General features: G+C 45.9%; 1 protein-coding gene across 1 annotated transcript; it reads left to right on the forward strand.

Annotated features, from left to right (window-relative positions):
* The first annotated feature begins 230 nt into the window (after positions 1-230).
* Positions 231-5,922, forward strand: LOC143284308 (uncharacterized). The gene is made up of 3 exons (XM_076591010.1): positions 231-453; positions 1,259-1,309; positions 4,523-5,922. Exons 1-3 carry the CDS (start codon positions 397-399, stop codon positions 4,631-4,633), a joined length of 219 nt encoding a protein of 72 aa, XP_076447125.1. The 5' UTR covers positions 231-396; the 3' UTR covers positions 4,634-5,922.
* The last annotated feature ends 13,599 nt before the right edge of the window (positions 5,923-19,521 follow it).

Raw genomic sequence — 19,521 nt, forward strand, 5'->3', positions numbered from 1 at the left:
GCCGCGTTACAGAGAGATCCTTGGAAAGTACGACAAAATAGACAGCCCGCTAAAAAACCGGTATTGCATCATCCATTTGATGCAGCGACTCCCCTGTATGCCGCGGGCAACGGTAAACTGGTCTTTTGTTTGTTTTGGATTTTTTTTTTTTTTTTTTTTTTAAACAAATAGAAAACCCGCCTCGTTATGTAGGTGGCGCTCGATCGCGTCGCTAGGGTTTCGAGTACCCACATAAACCCGACTCACCAGTATCAGTGCACCTTGCAACCGTCGACTGAGTAACTTGTGTTTTGGGAGTTTAAGTCATATTTTATTGTGAAAGAAGGAGCGCTGTTTGCCTGCAGAGGGAACAGTGTGTTGCAGTTAGGGCTGTTCACAGATCATCAGTTGGAAAGAATGGCGGATCAAAGTCCTGTTAAGTGCAAATCTTCATGGGAGAATCTTGTTGGCAAGGTGAAATGGGGAGAGAGAGAGAGAGAGAGAGAGAGAGAGAGAGAGAGAGAGAGAACGCAGGCGCGCGCTTGTGTATGCATGCAAGTGTGTGTGTGTGTGTGTGTGTGAGTGAGAGAGAGAGTGTGTGTGTCTGTATATAGATAGCGTGCGTGCGTGCGTGCGTGTGTGTGTGTGTGTGTGTGTGTGTAGAAAGCGTCTATGTGTTTGTGTGTGTGTCCATCTGTGTGTTCGTGTCTCTGTGTGTGCGCGCCAGCGCGCGCGCATGTGTGTATTATGTGTGTGTGTGTGTGTGTGGAGAGAGAGGGGCTGCGCGCGCGCATGTGCGTGCGTGAATGTACGCGCGCACGCGTGTGTGTGTGTGTGTGAGAGAGGGAGAGAGAGAATGAATTGATTTTATTTACCGATGGTAACAGAGTACGCGTACAAGTGGGAGACGAAGGAAAAGAAAAGAAAAAAGAAAACAAGGGGAAACAAGGATAAAAAAAAATCATTGTATCAAGCCAACATAAACAATAAACAATTACCGCAGGACAGGGTGAGAGAGAGAGAGAGAGAGAGAGAGAGAGAGAGAGAGAGAATGACACAGAGACAGGGCCATGTCAGTTTATGCTAACTTACATAACTAAAGAAAATAAGGCATAAAAAGCGGTGGCGGCTTATTTATTTTCTAATTCTTGTATTTATTAATGAACTTCTCTATTTTCTTACTTGTTGACACGCTTATCCATCAGCCGACCTGTCTACATACCCAAGCACCACCCACCACCAATTTATTCATTCTTTTTTTTCTTCTTCTTTTTTTCAGACCTATGATGAGGCGGCCAAGGTAATCAAGGGAGAGAATCCTGAATTGGAGGTGAGTTGAAGGCGTGATCGTGATTTTATATTATTTTTTGGTTCTTGGAATCATTTTAAAAAATATATCATATCATTTTGCTAAAAAGAATCCACAAACGGTATCAGAAACAGTTGCACAGAACAAAACATAACTTACTGACTGCATTATCAGGCGGAAATCATAAAGTTAAGAATCAGAATAACAAACAAACAAAACAAAAACAATAACAACCTTGTTCAGGTAGACCGCATAAATCTTGCTACACACCACAACCACAGATCATAATACACGCATGTGCTGTAATACACAATGTACTATTGAATTTTAGTTTTTGCCTTCTTTCGCATGAAGAACGAAAACCGTGTTCTGTCCGTGCTTCCCATATTGATCCTTTTCTTTACTACTGCTGGATTTCAGATCAGGAGAACATCATTGAGTTGTTGAGCTCATGATGGAGTCTCCCGTCGGTCCGACGGATGAGTAGGCAGGCAGGCTTATCTGTCGGTGTGTGTCCCCATATAGGAGAAGAGGCCGATTAAGGATGCACTTCCGACATTAGCCTGGTTGCCTAGCCAGCACAGGTGGCTTTTTTTTTTTTTTTTTTAGTGAGGAGGAGTTGTGCAGTCTCTTGCCCACCGACGCTCACAGTCCCACAGGTGCAGATACTGCCACGTGTAGGACGGCCTCGGCAGGTGCAGGTTTTTTCTTCGGAGCTCCGTCTCCTAGGGGGACTTCCAGCCAAGGATAAGAGCTCCCCCTGCCCTTTGGTCATCCTCTTCCGCCTTCACAGCCGTTGGGAAAGGTTTCCTCCTCCGCCTGGTCCGTTGTTGGGAGACTTCACATGCGGCAGGTAGTACTGGGTTACATGGTACCAGTAGCAAGGGCTATGCCCCTGACCTGACCTCCTGTTGAGCTCATATTTTTGCTTAATTAACTCTTTCTTTCCTGTCAGTGCTGCATGAGCCTCCTCCTCCTTTTGCCCAGCTCTGCAGCCAGGTGTGCCTGCAGGCATGTGCACGGGAAGTGAAAGTCCGTGAAAGGCAGACACTGTCACACGTGGCATGCGCGCTCAAAGTTCTGTCACCAGTATACCTGTAAATGGTCAGATACCCGTGAAATAATTGGGTAGAATGAGTCAACACAAGGCATGTTCGAAAAAGAATTAATCTGTTTTGACGAGGTTGGGGGAACCTTCCAGTATATCAAAGCGCTTTGATTTGTCTCTACACAAGATTCAGCGCTATATAAATACCATTATTATTATATCTGATTATCTGTGGTCTTACACTGGAACACTTTCAACTGCATTTTTAGTCTTTCCTGTATAATGTACACTTATGTTGAAGCTTTAAACACAACTGCTCATCAGGGCCTTGAGAGCCTACCGTAGAAAAAGAGATATATATAAATCATTAACCTGAAATGAAACAAGATAAAGTGAATGAAGCTGAAAATTGAGCTTTCGACATATGTTGACCAACAGAACAGAATGCTGTTGTTGTCGTCGATTGAAAGTCTGTTTTTACACAGACTTGGTGTTTTTATGAATTCTAAATAAACAGGAATGCTATTGCGTTTGTTTCTACAATGGTCACAAATACGAAAGACTAATCAAGAAGGCGTGGAAGGCAGTCCACTCCCCCGTGGGAATGTCGGGGGTCTTTCAGTATAAATTGCATCCCCGCATTCTGGAAATTATGTGCTAGAAATTTCCTCTTTTCTATCACTCTCTATGTTTCTGCCTTTTTTTCTATCTTCACTGTTGTCTCCTTTTTCTGCCTTCCCAGTCCATTCCCCTTTCTTTTTTTCAAGCAAGCCTTGACACTATTGTTCTCTTTTCTACAGTCTGTGATGTACTATCTGTGCTGTTTAGCTCTGGCGATTAGGTAGTGAGATGTAAACACTGGAATGGACACTAGCTGCCCATATTATAGTGTTATTTGCCTATATGGCCTTTTTAATGTATTTTTGTTTGGCTTTGAAGTATTGTTTTTTTTTCCTCTTTGATGATTTTTTTTGTAATCTGAGGATGATGAATTAAGTGGAATGGCTGGCGTCCTAAGCATGGCCTAGTCTTGTTTGCCATGAGGAGCTAAATGGTTGGGATACTATGTTATGAACTGTGTTTTGTGGGTTTGTATTAGTGTTTTTGTTGGTTTTTTTGTAGATGTGACAGTTTTGTATGGACGCGGTTGAGCATTTGTATGGTTTGACAGTCCTGATATGGCCCTGTGCGGTCGGCTGGACTATAAGCAACAAGAAAAAGAATAAGGCAGTCCACAGACTCCCATCCCCCAGCACCAACCCTTCACACACATGTCCCACCCCATCTCACCCTCTCCACCCGGCGTTCAATCATTTCCTCCAATCCTTCACACACGTCCCACCCCATTTCACTCTATCCACCCGGAGCTCAGTCCTTTCATCCAACCGTTAACACATGTTCCACCTCATCTCCTACTCTCCGCCCGGCGCTCAATTCTTCTTTCCTCCAACCCTTCACTTATGTCCCACCCCATCTCACCCTCCCCACCCGGCGCTCAGTCCTTCTCTCCCTCCCTTCACACACATGTCCCACCCAATCTCACCCTCTCCACCCGACGCTCAATCCTTCCCTCCATCCCTTCACACACATGTCCCACCCCATCTCACTCTCTCCACCCGGCGCTCAGTCCTTTCCTCCAACCCTTCACACACATGTCCCACCCCATCTCACTCTCTCCACCCGGCGCTCAGTCCTTCCCTCCAGCCCTTCACACACATGTCCCACCCCATCTCACTCTCTCCACCCGGCGCTCAGTCCTTTCCTCCAACCCTTCACACACATGTCCCACCCCATCTGACGTACGGGAACGACGGACAGGGAATGGGGATTCTTTTTGTCCTGCTTACCGCCTGGCTAGGGAAGCAGTCGGACAGCAGTGTCCAGCAGCACATCATGGCCATTTCTACCTTAAAATGGAGTAAGATAACAAAAATGGTAAAAGTAATGAACAGATGTATAAATCGATAAATATTGCCCGACTGCCCGGCTGGAAAGGGACACGATCATGAGGTAGGGTGATGGCTAACAGTGGATGGGAGCCATTTTCCCTTTTTGTGTTCTCCTTTTCTTTCCTTGCACCCCCCCCCCCCCCTGACCCCCCCCCCCACCCCCCAACTATCCCATGCATTTCTGTTATTAAAAGTGTTCTGTAACAACTAAAGTTCTCTCTCTATCTGGACCCACAGGTGGTAAAGGTATGCCCTGGACAACCCGTAACCAGAGACTACCGCTTCAACCGAGTTCGCATCTTTGTCGACGACAAGGGCAAGGTTTCCGAGACCCCCAAAACAGGATGACCCGTCAGTGTGGCCTCCTGACGTCACCGTGACGTCATCTGTACCCAGGTGACGACACCCAACGGGCCGTGGTCATGCGCGGGACAGATGACAGAACTGGATGACTGGATTGTTAGTTAGAGACCAAAGATGGCTTTGAGCTTTTATAACATGAACTTGATGTTGGCTTTCATAAAGTATAATATGTTGTAATGGAAAATGCAATTTCGTGACAGTGGTAGTATGAGTAATGGTAGCCATGGAGAGGAGACAGTGCAAGACAAGAAAAGACACGTTTATTTCTGGAAACCCCGTGAGTGTTACACACGAATATGTTACATATTTCACGTAATCATTACAAAACCTGAAACACATTCTCTTGCACTGTGTTCACAGTCGGTTAAAACGACCATACCAACTGGTCGGTTGCAGCAGCTTACAACTGTCGTAACAACTGGAGCATCGGTAGATGTTTTCTTTTTTATTCTTTTTTTTTCACAAATGTTTACATATAATAATAAGTAAACTACACATTCATTCACTAAAGCATTCCTGATCACATTCCCACTCAAAACGGACATCCATTCATCTATATGAAAAACAGTACTGCAAATTTACACCGTTGCATGATGATAAAGGATATATACATATTTCACACAGCATTCTGATACTGACACCCACGTCACTCCACACACTAACACTACTACTGCCACTGATATTGATAAAATATATACAAGATACATTGATGATAATGTTTATTTGTGTATACCACGTTTATTCCCTGTATCTGTTATACTAATTATTTCAAGTACATCCACCCATCCACTCATCCATTGGCCTTTGACTGGCAAGTCTTAATGAAGTATAAGCTGCCTATCCGCGTGTTAGATTGCATTACCTTCATCACACACACACACACACACACACACACACACACACACACACACACACAAACAAACACGCACATCAACAAACACGCACACTAACAAACACACACACATGCTCTAAGACTTTTGAAGCATTAGAAGTTGTTGATTAATGTTAAAGACCCTTATTTTGACTGTCCACTATCTTGTGCCTATGAAGAAATGTTCCTTTTAATCATTCACTTTGCTTGGTATTCTTTGTTGAATTGATCATTTTGTGGTGCACTGATTTCACAGAAGATGATAATCTTCCTTGCAAAATAGTCGTGTTGGGGCGGTGGGTGGGTCAGGATTTTGAAACGTATCTTGTCAGTTATATCTGCATCATTTTGGAAATTTCTTCACGCGCATCTGCAATTAGAAATAAAATCTTGAAATTGTGAATAGAGTGGTGGTGTGTCAGTCGACACCCGAGTTGTCGTGAGAGGGGAGATAATCACTTCTCAGTGTGGAAGCGATTTTGCGCTCTTTGCTACACACACACACACACACACACACACACACACACACACACACACATTAAGTTTCAGTTTCAGTTTCTCAAGGAGGCGTCACTACGTTCGGACGAATCCATATCATTTTGCAACACCATATTATCCGCTGAACAGATGGTTGAGCAGCAGTATAACCCAACGCGCTTTGTCAGTCCATGAGTGCATGCGCAGACAATCATATTTACTCCTATCAAGAGTGGATGTTTTTTCTGAGTTTTGCCAAAAGACAACCTTTTTATTGCCGTGGGTTTATTTTTTTTCCCTTTTCTATTTTAGTGCTTTTAGTGCGTTTTGCATCCGGAACCTCGGATTACCGTCTCCTCCGAATGACCAGACGCTCAGTTTGGTATTTCCAGTCAAGCTTGGGAGAAAAGGCGAGTGCGGGATTCGAACCCACACCCTCACGGAAACTGTGTTGACAGATGTGAACATTCTGCCACATTTTACTTACACACACACGCGCGCGCGCGCGCATAGACACACACACACACACACACACACACACACACACAAGCACGCACATCATTCATGCAGCATAGAAAACAGATGCCTGAACAACGCACGGGCACAAGGCGCTGGGCAGGCTGTTCAGTTTGCCTGTATGTAACATTACTGAATACTAATGCACACAACCACACATTATCACACGGATTTACCACATTAACAAAATCACCAAAAACAAAACCACAATAACAAAACAACAACAACAACAACAAAACCACCCAATGAATCCAAAACCTGGTTATCATCGCTCAAAGGGTGAGATGAACATCCTGGCGAAATATCTTGTGCAGTAGATGCAGCAGAAAAGTTTGGTATTGGTACTAGTAGAGTGTACAGAATTTGGAGAAATGCCAGGAAACGCGAAGAGGAGGGATTGTTGCAAAGGGAGACCCCGGCAAAGAATTCGTCGATAGACGAAAAAGAGCAGCTGGAAGATCGTACACAACCTGTGGAAGAAAGTACACAACAAAACAGCGAAATAGCTGTACTGCAACGTACTCTACTACAAACACTACAGAGGTTGGAAAGACGCACTATAGAACTCTCTAGCCAGCAAAAAGACAACAACGATGTAGTGTTGGATATTCTATCTCTTCTCGATGTAGACGAAGAAGACAACATTGTAGAACAGATACAAGAAGACGTAGCAGAAGAGTCCAAATCTTTGTTGGAACAGATACAAAATAGCGTTTGTGTATACAACACTGCATGCTATATTCTACCAATTGCACTTGCAGTTGGTTCTATATTGTACAAAACATGGAAAGCTACAAAGAAAAATGGTGTTTGGAACATACCCGAAGAAGATCGACAATTTGTCCATCTCCCAAAGAAGACATCTGGAGATATTGCCAAAGAAACAATCCCAACAAAGTCTAGAAACCCTTTCGAAATGGAATAGGATAGCATAGAGTCTATTTGTGTGCAATTCGTGGATGTAGTATGTTTTGTATATTTTTCTATTTGTATATTGTATATATTGTATATATAGGACAATGCCAATAGTATTCGATCCACCTTGTTCTCCAAGATTCGACTTCGAAGAGTTTTCGAAAGCAAAAAAAGAGTATACAGACAGTATACAATTCTCTCCAGCTGATATGGATAGAAAGGTAGTAGAACTAGCAAAGACACATACAGATCCTGTTCCTCGTATATTGGGAGAATGTCCTAGAAAGAAAAAAGAGAAACTTCTCGCTGTTGCCTATTGTGGCGAACCATATCTCTGCTACCAGTGTGGTCGTATATTCTAGTTTTCTTCGATAGATGCTACTATATAGAATAGTCTATCTTTCTTTTTTTGTGGATTTGTCTTCTCTCCTCCTACTCTACACAACATTGGTTGTTTCGTCTTTTCCAGCATTTCTCTGCCACCATACCGTTCTATCTCTTTTTCGAGAAAATAGCCGTGTACTGGCATTTCTATGTCTGTAGATGGAATACCATTGTTGTCTGTTGGAACAATGTACAAGATATACTTCTCTTTTTTGCGATATTCGCCTACAGCATACTTTCTACAAATATATTGTCCTGGTTCTATTTCTAGTATTTTTTTCCACTCTGTACAAAGTGGTAGACTTGTACTACCTAGGGTCGATTTGGTCTCTATTTCCTTCTTCTCCAGTTCTTTTTCTAGTGCTATTTCTACAAGAGATGGGAGTTCTATTCCGTCTGGTACAGATGTAGGTTCCACTGGAAACCATTCTATTTCTTTGTCGCTGCCATTTGGTACGAATTTCTTTGGAGGTAGAACTCGAAATAGTAGTTGTATACGTTTTTGCTTGTATAGATCGTCTTCTTCGAATATACGCTCTTTTGGAAACCAACACAGTTCTCTATTGTATCTATCTTTCTTGCATTCTACGAATTTCTTTGTTGCATGTAGAATTTTTCGTAGTCCAGTATTTGCCCATATGGAAATTGGTTCTCCATCGTCTTTTGCAACTACGACTCTACAGTGGTCTTTCCCATCTTGTTGTCGATATCCTAGAACGCTCCATATACCTTTGTTGGAAATTTTGGATATATGCTCTATTTTGCCCAAGAAAGTTCTTTCTACTAGTTTTTCTATTTGCAACGAGTTGTATTGGTCTCTTTCGTTTCTTTCCATTTCCTCGTATATTTGTTCTATTTCTCTTTCTCGTTGTTCTATTGTATTGGTATGTTCTTTGTGGTAGTTTTCCAGTTTGTCTATCGCACTTTGTCTCCATTCTTCTGCGCATTGTTCTTCTCCAATCTGTGCAAGTTTCTTTTCTCGGTCTATACTAGATAGTAGAGATATTTGTTTCTGTTCTGCAATTTTCTCTATTTTGTGCAGTTTGTAGATAGGTTGTTCTACTCCTATTGTATGTGTTTTCTTTGGTCTCCACTCCCATTCTATTGTGTTTGTAGGTGGAAGAAGCATTGTAGGAGGTTCTACGTCTGGATGTAGTTGGCAAGGTCTATTGCACGCTACAAGTATTGTTTTCGAGTTTTTGTCTTTTGTATAGCATTGTAGTTTGGAAAGATGTATTCCACTGTATTTGTCTGCACATAGTATTTCGGTTTGGAATATAGGACAGTTGCGAAAGCCAAAGTCTCCCATAGCCCATAGAATTGCAGTATTCCATAGTTTGTCGTCGTCTACAGTATTTTGTGTTGGTCGTATTCGCACACCTGCCATTCTTTTTGTTCTTGTATGTGCATACCAACAGACATATATTGCAGATTGTGGTCTATCGGCTAGAACAAAGCATCTGTCGAGTTCTTTTGCAAGATTGTTCCAGTGTTGTTTTGCTGGTTGTACTACAAATAGTGGATTGTTTGCAGGAGAAACGAATTCCAATACATCGTCTACAAGTTCGTTTGCTGTTTCTGGTGTTCTATCTCTGCATGCATACAACGATACTTCTATTCTAGTACAGCCTCTAGATTGCACATCTGGATGGTGGAAGGTTTTTCGAAGATGTTCGTTTGGACAGTCTACGTAGTCTGCTAGATGTCCGCCGAATTGTTCTCGTATTTCTCCTGCTTCGAAATTGGATACTATTTTGTTGTATAGTTTGGTTCTCGTTGTATAGCCATTGTGTTCGGATATCCATGTACATACGTGGTTTCCTACAGAGTGTGTGTTGTCGAGTATTGTAGGCTGGGAATCTTGTATGGCTTCTACGAATGTGCCTTGTTCTCGGAAGTTGTGTTCTTCTGCTAGGTATTCCACTAGTGCTTGTCTGTCTAGAGTCCCGGAGAAATCTCTGGTGTAGTCTATGGAATAGATACCATATCCGTTTGCTACTAGTCTCTCCTCGAATGTTGGGAGGATTTTGTGTAGATGTTCGATAGATAGTTCGGATACATCGAGTTTTGCTACAAATAGAGCATATATTGGTGTATTTGGATGTTGTTGTTTCCAGTTCTCTTTTGCCTTGGAATTCGTTTCTCTTTCTATTCTATCTATAGTACTAGATATTGTACTGTTCTTTGCAGATATAGACAATGTGTGCACAATGGCAATATGTACGTGTTTGTATTCCACTAGGTCCGATAGGTTGGAATATATTCTAGATACTATATTTTTTGCCGAAGAAGTGTCTCCGGTGGTACATAGTACTTTGCCTTTCGATACTACACAATCTTTCTGTTGTAGATATCCGAATACGTATAGGTCGTCTACAAATGTTGGAAGACCTTCTAGAGTTTGTATATGTGTTCTGCCATTGTTGTTGGCTAGATAGTCTACCTTGGATATATCTGGCACCAAGTTGCTGTTGTATGTATTTTCTAGCAATATATGTGTTGCTATCGCCTTCTCGGCACGTAGTCCAATTCTTTCGAAAGTTGTAGATACGTTTGTCTCCATGCTATACAGTAGTAGATTTCATATGTTCAAATGGAAGTTGGAGATTGGAAAAAATGCTTGCGGGGAAAAGGTAGATTACTTTTGAGGTAGATCTGATTTTTTTTGCGCTCTAGTAAACCATCCAAAAAAAGCAAACTATGTGAACGGTTGATCCAACCTCCTCTCTTTAAGGACCATTTGGCTCTCCATACACATATTTAAGCCGGTTTTTCGTTTTTATGCTTGAGGGCGGTATTGCGCGGTTTTGGGCTGGGGTCGGTTGTATATAGAACCCCCATGACCGTTTCGCTCCCCTCCATACACATATCCAACCATTTTTTTTTTTTTAATCTTGTGATTTGGCTCTCCATACACATATAACTTGTTTTAACTATATTTTTTTTTATGCTTGAGGGTCATATTACTCCAACATACACAGGTTTTGACTAAATTGTTTTTATGCTTGAGGGCCTTAACACAAGCTAATACGCCCAAAAAAGTTGTATATAGAACCCCCATCTCTTATACTACTATCTTGCCTTCAGGGTTTAACTCACTCAGTACGGCCAGTCCTCTCTTCTCTACACAGACCCCTCGGATGTCCAGTGAGTGTCTGAATGACCCAACCTTTAGCTTCCGTCGTCAGAATTGTGGTATTCTTTGTCAACATTCACGTCTTCAGTATAAGAGCCTTCCGCTTGCAATATTTTGATGATGGTAATTGGGGTGAAACGCTGTTAACGTCGTCTCTTTCGCCGTTCGTATTGAAAGAGTTAATGAAGCTTCTGACAGAAGCCTGGCACTGGTGTCCGGTCATTCCACACAGCCTGGCAGCGGGACCGAAGCTGCGGGGTGACAATGAAATATAATGGTCCTTAGATCAGGTCATGGGTCACTGGGTAACATACGTGATCTTAGCAGCGCTGAGTTCAGAGTTTTCCCCAAGTCTATGAATCAGCATTGACTTCTCACTTCGGACAAATGAAACGCTATAGCGTTCCTGACGTAAGGTAGCTTTCCGGACGCCGGAACGCCATAGCGGTTTTGACAATTAATTTTTTTCCACGTTTTCCTCATGGGGTAGCATAACAATCGCAGCTACACAGAGCATTGCGAACGTGTCAAGGGTAGGATGGAAAATTTTTCCATGAGATTCCGTAACAACACACTCGCCAGCGAGTTCAGGACACCACACGACGAGCTAATCTGCATACGTTTCGAAAATTGCATCGCAGGCGATTTCAGTGGAAATTTTTGGAGCAAACCAGATCACGACAGCGGCTTTTACCGCTGCTGAAGTGATTGAAATGCTTCAAACTGAAGGTTTCGACATCGACGAGGATGATGAAGACGTTGAATAAAGTATCTGCAATGAAGAAAGCTACCAGCAAGTTGGTACTGATAGTGATTCAGTTTCTGAGAGCAGTGAAGAGGGAGGGGTGGGGAGGAGGGGGGGGGGGGGGGGGGGGGGGGGGGGGGGGGGGCGTTCACACGACGCGAGAAGGGTCAGTGGGTCAAGTACAGTGAGTTTCATTCAGTTACTTTATGTTTTTTATTTTTTGTGATTTTTTTTTAAAACCCAAACAAATGGGTCGTCTGTTGGGAAAAGCAATGGAGAGAACTAGTCGTACGGAGTGAGTTATTAATTAATACAAATTCTTGACACGAGGCAAACTCAGCGCTGCTATCACTCCATACACACCCCAGCCCAGACCAGGACGGGTCGGCAAGAACAGCGCATCAGTCCCGCTGTTGTGTTAATGTGGTAGAACAGCGTATTAACCCCCTGACTCCTGAACCATGTTGAAATGACATCAGTGGGGCGTCCATTTGAAGTGTAATGTGTGGATTTTGTGTCCTTTTATTTATTTTTTTTCGTGGTGTGATTGATTTCGCTGGACAAAAGTGACACATTCTGGTCCACGGAATGAATGGTGACTGACATCAATGCTTGTAAACTCCGTTTTCATTATGGTGAGATGGCAGCCTTCGCTGACACGTTGACTTGTTAACAGCAATCTATGGGTTAATTAGTATCACCAGGACGTCCTTCGGTCGTCTATGAAACATGTGATAAACAGAAGTATTCACGTTTTTTTCTTTAAGGATTGTGTTCTCTTTCTTTCGATTTTTTTTTTTTCTCTCTCTCTTTCTTTTTTTTGGTGGGTGGGGGGTTGTGGGTTTTTTCTCCTTTTGTTTTTGTGTATTTCTTTCCTTTTCTTTCGTTCGTATTCTTTAATTATCTATATTTGTTTCGTTTATTTCTTTCTTCCCTTTGGTTCTTTCTTTCTCCCTTGGTGACCCCCCTCCTTTCCATTCATTAATGTTCCCCTTTTTTCTCCTCACTCTTTCCTTCTTCGTTCGTTCTTTCTATTTCATGTTCCTTCCCCGCTTCCTTTGTCCCTTTACTTTTCATCTTTCGTCTGTCTTATTTTCTTCTTCTTTCCCTTCCTTTCTTGTCGCCCCCCCACCCCCCCTCTTCCTTTCTTGCCGCCCCCCCCCATCCCCACCCTCCCTTTCTTGTCGCCCCCCCACCCCCACCCCACCCTTCCTTTCTTGTCACCCCCCACCCCCACCCTTCCTTTCTTGTCGCCCCCCCCACCCCCACCCTTCCTTTCTTGTCGCCCCCCCACCCCCACCCTTCCTTTCTTGTCGCCCCCCCACCCCCACCCTTCCTTTCTTGCCGCCCCCCACCCCACCCCCCTTCCTTTCTTGCCGCCCCCCCCCCATCCCCACCCTTCCTTTCTTGCCGCCCCCCCCACCCCCACCCTTCCTTTCTTGTCGCCCCCTCACCCCCATCCTTCCTTTCTTGTCGCCCCCCCCACCCCCACCCTTCCTTTCTTGCCGCCCCCCCCCACCCATCCCCACCCTTCCGTTCTTGCCGCCCCCCCCCCATCCCCACCCTTTCGTTCTTGCCGCCCCCACCCCCCATCCCCACCCTTCCTTTCTTGCCGCCCCCCCCCTCCCCACCCTTCCTTTCTTGCCGCCCCCCCCCCACCCCCACCCTTCCTTTCTTGTCGCCCCCCCCCCCACCCCCACCCTTCCTTTCTTGCCGCCCCCCCCCACCCCCACCCTTCCTTTTTTATCGCCCCCCCCCACCCCCACCCTTCCTTTCTTGTCGCCCCCCCCCACCCTTCCTTTCTTGCCGCCCCCCCCCATCCCCACCCTTCTTTTCTTGCCGCCCCCACCCCCACCCTTCCTTTCTTGCCGCCCCTCCACCCCCACCCTTCCTTTCTCGCCGTCCCCCCCCCACCCCCACCCTTCCTCTCTCGCCGTCCCCCCCCCACCCCCACTCTTCCTTTCTTGCCGCCCCTCCACCCCCACCCTTCCTTTCTCGCCGTCCCCCCCCCACCCCCACCCTTCCTCTCTCGCCGTCCCCCCCCACCCCCACCCTTCCTTTCTTGTCGCCCCACCCCCACCCCCACCCTTCCTTTCTTGCCGCCCCCCCCCCCACCCCCACCCCCCTTATTTTTTCTCCCTTGGTCTTTCTCAGTCTCATTAATTTAGTTATCAACAATGCATAGGGATGTAATTTTTCTTTCTTTCTTTTTTCCTTCTCTGTTGTTATTTAAGAAGACATTTCTCGGGTTCTGTCCATTTTCAGAACAAGCACTTTCATCTCTTCACCGACCTCCTCCTATCATCCTTTAAAAAGTATATAGATGAAAATTAAAAGATATATATTTATGAAAATCAGTCGTATACGACTATGACCATGAGAACAGCAGAGGAGGCAACTGCTGTCCCGACAATTTGGGCTAGAATTTGACTACAGTGGAGAGTGTCTTGCCCAAGTTATATCCCCATTCTCTCGGCCAAGAGGGAGGGTTTTAGGACAGTCGGCTGCAGCTTCAGTTTTCAGTTTCAGTAGCTCAAGGAGGCGTCACTGCGTTCGGACAAATCCATATACGCTACACCACATCTGGCAAGCAGATGCCTGACCAGCAGCGTAACCCAACGCGCTTAGTCAGGCCTTGAGAAAAAAAAAAAAAAAAGCTGCAGCACAAACAGCCAGTGCAATTTTGCCTCCTAGCTTGAGAGTCGTAGTCCTTCACAAAAGACGAAGTTGTAAATGATTTTCCATTGCACTGGAGAAATCATTGATAATACAACTCTCACTTTGGTGATAAAAAAAAAAGAAGAACAAACAAACAAACAAAAAAAAACACCCACTTCATTGTGGATGGGGCGTGCTGGTGTCGACCATCTTGGGCATCATGTCGAAGCGCGAAGCCAGATCCGACATGCTGATGACCCTGACCCCCAGCCACGCCTCGATCTGGTTTAAGGCCGTCTCCTTGGTGACGGTGAGCTGCGCGGGCAGGCGGCCCTCCATTCTGCTGAGTTCAGTGAAGTGGCGGGACTCGAGCCGCTCCAGCATGCGGGCCTCGGTAGCCTTGCGCCGCTTCTCCATCATGATGTTGAAGGTGTAGAGGAAGGGGTTCAGCGCCGAGTTGAAGGGCAGCACGAAGATGGCGATACCTACGCGGATGTCCACGGATATGGGGACTCCGGCCGAGGCCAGCACGCCCAGCAGGCCCACGGGGAACCAGCACAGGAAGTCGGACAGCACGATGGTGGTCAGGCGGCGGGCGATGGTCGAGTCCCTGGAGGCCTTTCTCTTGGCGGGTGCCGAGGAGCTGGCCCGCACCGTGCTGTAGATGACCACCTGGCCCACGGCGATCAGCGCGAAGAGCACCAGGTTGAGCACCATCATCACGCCGAACGAGTAGTGGTAGCCACGGAACTGCTGCTCGTCCGAGAAGGGCAGGGAGATGCAGATGCCGGACTGGCTGTAGAACTCCCAGGGCGGAGTCATGGGCAGCAAAGGGATGCCTGCCAGCACCAGCCCCAGCGCCCAGGCCACAGCTGACGCCACCAGCGCGGAGTTCCTCCGGAGCCTGAGCTTGCTGAAAGGGAACCTGAGGATGAGGAAGCGGTCCAGCGTAATGAGGCAGATGAAGAAGGCCGACACCTCGCTGGAGGCGAAGCTCAGAAACCCTGCCGTCTGGCAGGCCACGCTCCTCTTCCACGTGTCCACGTACCACACGTACTGGCCGCGGTACACGTGGTCCGCCACGCCGATGATAGTGAGGTAGCACCCCATCAGGAAGTCCGCCACGCTCAGGTTGGTGACCAGCACGTTGAAGCTGCTCTGGCCGCGGCTCTGGAAGGAACTGTCCTGCAGGTAGAACCTGGCCAGGAAGCTCCCCGCGTTGCCCAGCACGGCCAGAAAGGCGAAGACCCACAGGAACACCCGGTACACGTCGCTCCGCAGCAGGTCCTCGCACGACGCGATGTCGTCAGAGGGGGCGAAGCAGTTCTCCTCGTCGAAGCCTTGCGGGAGGGCCGTTTTACAGCACAGCTTGAAGTCGTTAGCGTAAAGCACTCTGAGCGACGCCAGGTCCTTCAGCATGTGGCTGGGGTAGGTCAGGTGGTGCGACCCTCTCAGGTCCAGCACCTCCATGTCCGGGGTGCTGCCGAATCCCTCAGTGATTGCCTCCAGCCACTCCGTGGACAGGTTCAGCTTCGTCATGGCGGGGAAGTTCCTCAGCACGCTCCCGTTCAACGCCGTCAGCCGCGTGCCGGCCAGACTGAGGCTCCGGAAGTTGGTGTGCAGTGCCGGTGATAGGGCGGGAAGGACCCCCGCCAGGGGGTTCCCGGACAGAATCAGCTCCTTCAGGTTGGTGAGGGACAGCAGCGACTCCAGCCTCAGGGAGGTCAGCAGGTTGTTGCTGAGGTCCAGGATTCGCAGGTTGTGCAGGGAGTCGGCCGGGGGGTGCAGGGACTTCAGCTTGCACTTGAACATCCGCAGGTGGACCAGGAAGAAGTTGCGGGCCAGGTCTGACAGCTTCGTGGGAGACCCGCTTACGTCCAGATAACGGAGAGAGGGAAACAGGGACGCCTGGAACCTGTCATCATGATGATAGTAACAGTAATTACGATGATTATAATAATAATAAAGATAATGATAAACAACCATATAACACTCAATACAGAAAAAAACCCACTACTCTAGGTGCTTTAAAACAACAACAACAATAATAATAGTAATAATAATAGCAATAATAATAATGATGATGATGATGGTAATAAACATTTATATAACATTCTATACAGATAAAAACAAACATCTACCCTAGGTGCTTTACATAACACACGATATTGTACATAACACAGCACATCACTGTTACATACACACACCAGCCAAGAGAGTGGGATTATAACTTGGGCAATACACTCTCCACCAAACTAAGATTCTAAGCCAGATAGTCGGGACGGAGGGTGCATTGTTTCTCTGCTGTCCTGGCGATCTCAGTGGGGCACAACTGACCATCACACACACACACACACACACACACACACACACACACACACACACACACACACACACACAAGCATGGTATTAATAATCGACATAAAAAACAAAAACAAACAAACAAAAAACAACAGAACACACACATGCACGCACTCTCTGTCTCTGTCTCTGTCTCTCTTTCTCTCTCTCTGTCTCTCTCTCACGCACACTTGCACACACATAAGCATACATTATGTATGTTAAAAAGTACTATACTAATGTGAATACAGTAAGTCTAATAAAAAAAATACACATGGCAATAACAGGCGCGGGGAATGGAGACGTGGGGGGGGGGGGGGGGCGGGGGGTGCTCATTGCCAAAGAAAGCATAATTCAACATATAAAATAGTATGAGAACAGAAAGAGAGAAAGAGAGAGAGAGAAAGAAACAGAGAGACAGAGACAGACACACAGACATAGAGAGACAGAGGTAGAGGTAGGTAGAGAGAGAGAGAGAGACAGAGAGAGAGAGAAACCACAAAAACCACCAACTTGTGATAGCAGACAAAGGCCAGCCCCTGACACCGACATCCAGGTGGGCAGGCCAGGTCACACAGTTGTTCGTCGTCATGCTGAGGACAGTGCAACACCCCGTCGCACACGTGGTCCGGGTGCAGGCACACCCTGGAGCCCCTGCACCTGAAGAAGCCGGTGCAGGTGTAGACGTCACACCCCTCCTCGTCCTCGTGGCCCGGACAATCCTCCACTCCGTTGCAGCGGGCGTACAGCGGCAGGCAGTAGCTGGCAGCACACTGCACACACACACACACACACACACACACACACACACACAGGCACACACACACACACACACACACACACACACACACACACACGCACACACACACACACACACACACACACACACACACACACACACACGGCGTCATCACTGTCCTTGTCCTCGTCATCGTCATCATTATTGTTGTCCACGTAATCAGCATTGTCATCAACAACGCCATAAATTTTATCATCATCGTCGTCGTCATCATCGCGATGATTGTCGTCATCATCAACATCGTCTTCAACAAAGCCAGTCCTCCTCCTCCTCCTCATCATCATCATCACCGTCGTTGTCTTTATCACCATCACGATGTTTGTCGTCCTCATCATCAGCATCGTCATTAACAACGCCACAGTCGTCATCATCATCGTCATCATCACAATAATTGTCGTTTTCATCATCAGCATCGTCATCATCAACGCCGTCATCGTCATCATCATCACCCTGATTGTCGTCCTCGTCATCAGCAGCGTCATCAACAACGTCACACTCTTCCTCATCATCGTCATCACCGTCGTCATCACCATCACGATGATTGTCGTCCTTGTCATCGTCATCGTCGTCAACAATGCCAGTCTTCGGTCATCATCGTCATTGTCATCGTCATCTTCATCATCACGATGATTCTCGTCCTCGTCATCAGCGTCATCATTAACAACGCCTTTCTTCATCATCACCATCGTCGTCATTATCACCACCACGATGATTTTCGTCCTTGTCATCGTCATCGACGTCAACAATGCCACAGTCATCATCACCATCATCGTCATCGTTGTCACCACGATCACGATGTTTGTCGTCCTCATCATCAGCATCGTCATCAACAACGCCCAGTCTTCATCATCATCATCATCGTCGTCGTCGTCGTCGTCATCATCTATTTATCCATCTGTTGTTTATCGCTCAGCGATGTCAGGGCTGATAGCGCCGTAAACATCGACCCCGTGTCGTCATCATCAGCATCAACGTCAACAAGGTCACAGTCATCATTACTGTTATCGTTGTCATGGAGGTTATCATCAACACAGTCACTAATGGTCACTAGCAGACAGATAAAAATTAATAATGATAAAAATGTGGGTGGCGCTGCACGGTTGTGACTCCATTTCCTTGTGGAGAGCAGCGCGAATTTCACACACAGAAATCGGCTGTGACTAAGAAAATAAAAAAAAGAAAGAAAGAAAAAAATTTTAACAGAAAGAAAGAAAGAAAGAAGAAGAAGAAGAAAAACAACAACAACAAAAACATTACAATTACGAATACAGTCACCATTATCACCTCACCTACTTCCCTCGTTACCGATTTCTTTAAAATAATATAATCAACATTCTACTTTGTTTATACACACACACACACACACACACACACACACACACACACACACACACACACACACATATATATATATATATATATTTTTTTTTTTTTTTAAACCTATAAAGTTCAACTACACAATGATCTATCCAAAAAGCTGTTCACAGATGTATAGCATGAATGAAGCTCTGGTGTACTCTTTTCTATAGAACATTGACATAAGCTTACAGCCGGGCCAACAGCAAAGTGAGGGCTGGTTCCTCCATTGGAATGGGGAGTTATTTACAGTTTAGTCTTTTGTGAAGGGCTATTTCTCTCAAACTAGGAGGCAAGATTGCACTGGCTCTTGGTGCTGCAGCCTTGGGGGCTAGATGGCCTTTGGGAATCATCCCAACGCAGTCTGCCTTAAAACCCTCTTGGCCGAGAGAGTTGGGGTGTAACTTGGGTAAAACACTCTCCACTATAATCAAATTCTAGCCCAGAAAGTCGGGACAGCAGTTGCCTCCTCTGCTGTAATGATGGTCATAGCCAGGCACGACTGACTATCATACATAGAAAAGCAATGTGCAACAGTGATGGCCCAACACGGATATAAAGTGACAATGTACTGTGTGCCAAGACATGCAAAATTATGAAGAAACAGACTAAGCCCAACACATGTGACTATATCCATTAACGATGCCCCAAACTATATGCAGACAAGTGTTTCTCC

The sequence above is a fragment of the Babylonia areolata genome, chromosome 7 (genome assembly GCF_041734735.1).
Source record: "Babylonia areolata isolate BAREFJ2019XMU chromosome 7, ASM4173473v1, whole genome shotgun sequence".
NCBI lineage: Eukaryota > Metazoa > Mollusca > Gastropoda > Neogastropoda > Buccinidae > Babylonia > Babylonia areolata.